Consider the following 6,930-nt stretch of genomic DNA (forward strand, 5'->3'; position numbering starts at 1 on the left):
ACCACTTACTTTTATTGTACTTCTATCTAACAGAGAACTATCTTACTTCACATTCAAACATTTCTTTTTATTGAATTAAAGATGCAGGGGACAAAGCATGCAGTTAGTTAAGTGAAAGTAAACGTACAAGCACACACTTGGACTAGCTTACTTATTGCAAAAGAAAATTGAATCTACTTGAACTAGATGAACACTTTAGCAAGACATAAATCAAAGCATTTCTCAACAGCAGAAGTTAAGTATAAATACAACCTATTGGTTTGTAGTTCTTTTGTTCTTCCTTCTGTTGTGCCCCTTTTGAGTCATGATGCATAATATCTTCAAATGGTGGTTCATTCCCTGCACAATTCTCAAAAGTTGCTTGCTTCTCAAGCCCTTAGGTGACTGGTTAGTATGCATGAATTAAGTGTGGCTTTTTGGATTCAATTTGGTGTGAGAACACCAAACTTAATTCATTGCCACTGTCTCTAATGCAACAGGTTGTACATTATAAATTCTTTTGGCCTTGCTAAAGGTTATGGAACCAAACTAAGAAGCAATTAACTGGTTGAATAATTTGTCTGATTGCTTGGAGCTATCATTATGCAAGAGGTGAGAGTATGCTTTTAAATGAGATTTTGGTGGAACACCAAACTTAGAATCCTTCATTCTCCCTTAAATTGTTTTGGTGTGCAACACCAAACTTAGCTCCTTGCAATACATATCAATTATTCAACATTTTTATTGAAAAAGCTATGAAAAGAAAACTACCTCAGGTTGGGTTGCCTCCCAACAAGCGCTCTTTTATTGTCACTAGCTTGACACTGGGGTTTTCTTTTATGGTGGTTGAGGATTGTAGTGCCTCAGCTTGTCTCCCCTGACTGTGATCCTCCTCTTTGTTCTCTGGTGTTCAATTTCAGCGTGCTCTAATGAGAGTATGTTGCTGACAGTGTAATAGTCATCAGTCTGTTGGCTTGCTCCCAGCTGTTGATATGTCAGTTGCACTTTGTCACCTTTGGAAAGCCCCTCTGTTGGAATCTTCCTGTTTTTCCAACCCCTTTTTGTTTTGTTTCTGCGTTTCATCCTTTCTTTCGTTGACCTTTCTTTTCTGGCCGTAGGCTTACCTTGGGGATCTTTCATCCTTTCAGTGGCTAATACTCCAATATTCTCTTGGACTTCTTCATCAGTTTGCACAATCTTTTGCCTTGGGGTGTTGTTGTGAATCGCCTTGTTGCTTTCTTCCTTTAACTGTGATTCTTCCTTGTCAAGTTCCATATAGTTTTTCTTCTCATTACCAAACTGTGCTTCTGGTAACACCTTCAGAGTGACACTCTTATCATGCATTCTAAGAGTTAATTCTCCTTCCTCTATGTCTATGATAGCTCTAGCAGTGGCCAAGAATGGCCTTCCCAGAATAATAGAGTCACCATCATCCCCTTCTGAATCTAGAACCACAAAATCTGCAGGGTATATGAAATTGTCCACTTTGACCAGAAGATTTTCAATCATACCCCTGGGGTATACTGTTGACTTATCTACTAGCTCTAGAGATATCTGTACTGGTTTAACTTCCTCTATATGCAGCTTTTTTACCAAGGAGGATGGTATTAAGTTGATACTTGCTCCTAGATCGCACATTGCTTTAGTGATGGTTAATTCCCCAATGGTGCAAGGTAGCAAAAAGCTCCCTGGATCTTCAAGCTTAGGGGGAAACCCTTTTTGAATCAAAGCCCTGCATTCCTCAGTGAGCAGTATGGTTTCCTTCTCATCCCAACTTCTTTTCTTGTTGATAAGCTCCTTCAAAAATTTGGCATACAGAGGCATTTGCTCAAGTGCTTCAGCAAAAGGAATATTGATTTCCAGCTTTTTGAAAGTTTCAAGGAACTTATGAAAATGCTGGTCCCTGGTTTCTTTGTTGAACCTCTGGGGATATGGCAGTGGAGGTGTGATGCTTTTTCCTATTTGCTGCTGTCCCTGAGTCACTTCTGTTGAACCGTGTGGCTGGTTGTCTCTCTCTTTGAGTTTCTCAATTCTCTTGCTTGGCATCACAACTTGATCCTTGGCTTCATCTGCCTTTGTTTGCTCTTCATCTTCTATTGCACTTTTGCTGCTCTCTGCTTGCTTCTTTATAGTGTCATTATTGCTCATCAATGTTCTCCCACTCCTTAATTGTATCGCCTTGCATTCTTCCTTCGAATTTGGAATCGTGTCACTCGGCAGAGAGCTTGAGGGTCTCTCAACAGAAATCTGTTTGGAGATTTGCCCCATCTGCCTCTCTAGGCTCTTCAGGGAGGCTTCATGATTCTTGGTTGTCATTTCCTGGTGTTTCAACATTTTGTCTATCACGGCCTCCAAGTTAGTGATTCTTTGGGCTTCAGGTGATACTTGAGGTGGGTTATGAGATGTGGGTGGTGGATGGTAGGCATTTTGGTTGGTGGGTTGGTTATTAGATTGGTACTGGTTGGGGTTGGGGTAGTTGTTTTGAGGTTTTCTGTAGGGGTTTTGGTTAGTCTGCTGCTGGTTGTGGTTTTGGTTGCTTCTTGGGTTGTTTTGGTTTGAGTTCCTCTGCCATGGTTGTTGGTTTTGGGTATGATTATCTCCCCATCTGAGGTTTGGATGGTTCTTCCAGGATGGATTGTATGTATCACCATACACTTCATTTGGTCCTTGGTTGTGCATATACTGTACTTGCTCTTGTTGTTGTTCTTCTTGAGTTTCTTCATTTTGTCCCCATGTAGTTAATGGTTGGCTAGTGTTAACTGCTGCAACTTGGAGACTATCAATCCTCTTGGCCATTTGTTCAAATTGTTGTTGAATTTGCTGCTGCATCATCTTGTTTTGAGCCAAGATTGAGTCCACTCCTTCTAGCTCCATTACTCCTCTTCTTTGTGATGGTTGGCGGTTTCTTTGATGAGCAAAGAAATATTGGTTGTTAGCCACCATATCAATGAGATTTTGAGCTTCCTCTGCAGTTTTCATGAGTTGCAAGGAACCTCCAGCTGAATGATCCAAAGCTTCTTGAGATTTCAATGTTAAGCCCTCATAAAAATTCTGCAGCTTATCCCACTCAGTGAACATTTCAGGAGGACACTTCCTGATTAGAGCCTTGTATCTCTCCCATGCCTCATGGATGGGTTCAGCCTCCATTTGTGTAAATGTTTGTACCTCAGTCTTCAACCTTATGATCCTTTGAGGTGGGTAAAATTTGGCAAGGAACTTGGTTACCAGATCATCCCAATTGTTGATGCTGTCTCTTGGAAAGGATTCCAACCATTGAGTGGCCTTGTCTCTGAGAGAAAATGGGAATAGCAATAGCTTGTAGCTGTCAGGAGGCACACCATTAGTTTTAACAGTGTTACAAATCCTCAAGAAGGTGGATAGGTGTTGGTTCGGATCTTCAAGTGGTCCTCCACCAAAAGAGCAATTGTTTTGAACCAAAGTGATGAGTTGTGGCTTTAGTTCAAAATTGTTTGCATTGACATTTGGAGTTAAGATGCTACTTCCACAATGTCTAGGATTTGCAAAAGTATAGGAAGCTAAAACTCTCCTCTGGGGTGGATTGTTATTGTTGTTGTCTGCTCCACCTGGTGGATTGGTTAAATGTTCCTCCATATCTTGGAATTCTTCTTCTGATTCCTCTTCTCCAATAATATTTTTCCCTCTTTCCGCTCTTCTTAACCGTCTAAGAGTTCTTTCATCTTGTTCATGAAAGATGGGTGTATTTCTTCTTGTACCTGACATACAAGCAGAACATAAGAAACACACAAACCAGTGACACTTCAATCTATTGCTAGAATGAAGTTTTAGTTAGCTTAAGCAAATATTCAAACAGTTAGTGGGTTAATCAAAAATTAAAGAAAAAGTGCTTGATCTAAACTGCCACCTCACTTAATCATTGTCAATCTATTCAATCCCCGGCAACGGCGCCAAAAACTTGATGGGTATTTCTGTGGAGAAACGAATTTCTCCAAAACACCCAAACTTAACCGGCAAGTGCACCGGGTCGCATCAAGTAATAATAACTCACGAGAGTGAGGTCGATCCCACAGGGATTGAGGATTGAGCAATTTTAGTTTAGTGGTTGATTTAGTCAAGCGAATCAAGATTTGGTTGAGAGATTTGTGATTTGCAGAATTTAAATTGCATAAAAAGTAAAGGAAATGGGTGAATTGCATGAATTTAAAGAGAACTGGAATTTAAAGTGCTGAATCTTAAAGAGCAAGAAATTAAATGGCAGAAACTTAGAACGCAAGAAATGTAAATTGCAGAATCTTAAAGTGCAAGAAATGTAAATGGCTTGAATTGTAAAGGGAATTGGGAATTGAATTTGCAGAAATTAAACAAGGAAAAGTAAAATTGCAACAAACGGAAAAGTAAAGGATGTCTTGGATTGAATCGGATCTAAAACAGAAAAGTAAATGAGCATGGAAAGCAGTAAACAGAGGATGTAAAATTGGAATTCAGATCTCAGGACCCAAGAGACTAGAAAACCAAGTCTAGATCTCAATGCCTTCCTAGATCCAACAAGAACAATTGCAAAGGAAATTGTAAATTGCAAAGAAAGTAAATGAAGAAGCAAGTAACCGAAACTGAAATTCAATTAAGCAGAAAATTAAACAAGATCCCAAGGTGAGATTGAAACAGAATTTCTTCAATTCTCCACCCAAAATCCAAGACAAGAAAAGTAAAGAGTGCTGGGCAAGAACAAGGAAGAAGAGAGATCAATTCTCCTCCCAAATTCTCTTGAATTAAAACAACAATGCTAAGAAAAATAAAAGTGAGCTCTAAGCAAACCGAAAAGAAAGCTATTCTGAAAAACTAAAAGGGAAGCTCCCTGAAAAACTTAAATCCTATGCTATTTATACACGTTCTTCAAATGGTCTTCAAGCCTTCAATTGGGCCTTTGCTCTTGATGGAATTGGGTTGATAGAGGCCTTGGTTGATTGCTCTTGGAGTTTGGAGAAGAACCGAATTGAACCGGGTTGGAATCATGAAAGCTTTAGTAAAAGTTGGAGTAAAAGTTAGGGTCTAACTTTTGCTCCAACTTTTCACATCAGCACCCTTCCTTGCTGATACCAACGTTGGGGCAAAAGTTAGGGGTCTAACTTTTGCTCCAACGTTGGCCTCCCCTTGCTTATTCATGGCGCCAACGTTAGCCAAAAAGTTAGGGGCTAACGTTGGCGCAAACTTTTGCTAGCCCAGGGAGTGTTTTTCATGTGCCAACGTTAGCCAAAAAGTTAGGGGCTAACTTTTGCTCCAGCTTTTGCCCAAAAGTTAGCCAAAAAGTTTGAGGCTAACTTTTGGTCCAGCTTTTTGCTTCCTGGTTCATTTTCAATTAATCCAAAAGTTTGAGCTAAAGTTTGAGGCAAACTTTTGCTCAAACTTTTTGTTCTCTCTTCCTCCTAGCCATTCCTTCTTGCATCAACCTTTCTCCAAGCTTTCTTCACCTATCATTAATCAACCAAACACATCAAAGCTATGCTCAAAATCATGAGATATTCATTCTTTCATAATATGTGACAATTATAGCATAAAACCTCATGAAATAGCATGAATTCATACATGGTTGATTAAATCAAAGGAAACATGAAAATCTACCCAATTGGCTTGCTTTTGGCTCAAGAAAGTGCATAATTCAATTGAAAACAAAAGAAAAAGGCTAGTGAAACTAGACTAAGATGACTTGTCATCACCTACTTGCTTCCTATTTTACTTGTTGTATATGTATATTACCTGTGATATACTCACTTGCATTATCTGTGTTTGTCTGGAGTTGAGGAGGTTAGGTAGGCGATGGCGATGGGATCGCACGGAGGTTAGGGTGGCGAAGGTTGTGGGATACAATGGTGTGATTGGTATTAGTTAGAAAATCCCTAAGTTTAGATAACCTTGTTTACTATTTATGGTTTAAGTTATTTATTATGTTAAGCTTGCATATTTGTACCGATGTGAAGTTCTAGGATTGCCTTTGGCATCCAGGAACCTTACATCTTATATATCGAGCATTGTTACCATACTGAGAACCTCAGTTCTCATACCATATATTGTTGTTGCTTTTTAGATGCAAGTCGCAACCCACCACGGTGAATTTGCGGACATGGTGACAGAGCAGAGAATAATCTTTCTTATATTTTTTTATACATTGCTTTTGTTGTAGTGTTCTCTCACCTTTTGTATATTTAACTTTGTTTCCTTAGAGGCTTTACTTCTGAAAACTTTGAGAGATAGGTTGTTGTTGTTTTAAACTTTAAAACTATGTTGTATTCAGTTTGACTAGTCGGCCTAAACTCCGCAGGTTGGGACTAGTCCTCTTTTTGGTATATATATATATATATTCTTGTTAATTCAATTATTACTTTGTGTATCCTGGAGCTATCTACAAGGTTTTATATATATTATGTTTTGTTATATCCGTGCCTACGTGTTTAGTTATCGTGTGTGAACGGTTCGCATTTTATAATTTCGCTTTATGTGACTTTGAGTTATTATTCCTTCATCGGGCTTCTAGTTATATAAATTCTTAGACATATATCATATATTATAAACTTTAGAATTGTCGTGGCACTTTGTTATCCCTCGCTTTACGGCTAGAGGTAAGGCTTAGGGTAACGGGGTGTTACATTTATGGTATCAGAGCAGTTCATCCTCGTGAGCTTGAGGGATAGACTAATTGTGCTTCATTGCACACTCTGGGTCATTTTTCTTTCGTGCTATTTAGGTTATCTGCTTGATACGTATAGCATGCTTGTTTGTGAGTGCCTTTGGGGATAATTGAATCACTAGGCTTGAGATATTAAGACTGATCACTTTGGTATCGATTGTTTGGTGTAGACAGGACCCCAAATGGTGACTCGCGGATGATGTCAAACACATTAACAGAGAGATAGTGAGAATGATTAACCTAGCCTATGCATTATGAGTTAAGCATATTCTGGAAAACCAGTTCGTGGA

At 39.0% G+C, this 6,930-nt stretch overlaps 1 protein-coding gene across 1 annotated transcript; it reads right to left on the bottom strand.

The window, feature by feature from the left end:
* Positions 1-816: 816 nt before the first annotated feature.
* Positions 817-3,126, bottom strand: LOC148581067 (uncharacterized). The gene has a single exon (XM_088488671.1). The coding sequence runs from the start codon at positions 3,124-3,126 to the stop codon at positions 817-819; it is 2,310 nt and encodes a 769-aa protein (XP_088344797.1).
* Positions 3,127-6,930: the final 3,804 nt, after the last annotated feature.

Source organism: Arachis ipaensis, chromosome B10, assembly GCF_059453495.1.
Source record: "Arachis ipaensis isolate K30076 ecotype BB chromosome B10, ASM5945349v1, whole genome shotgun sequence".
Classification (NCBI taxonomy): Eukaryota; Viridiplantae; Streptophyta; class Magnoliopsida; order Fabales; family Fabaceae; genus Arachis; species Arachis ipaensis.

Excerpts from the sequence above, each read along its gene's own strand:
- LOC148581067 (XM_088488671.1), bottom strand. The coding sequence starts at position 3,126 with ATGGAGGCTGAACCCATCCATGAGGCATGGGAGAGATACAAGGCTCTA.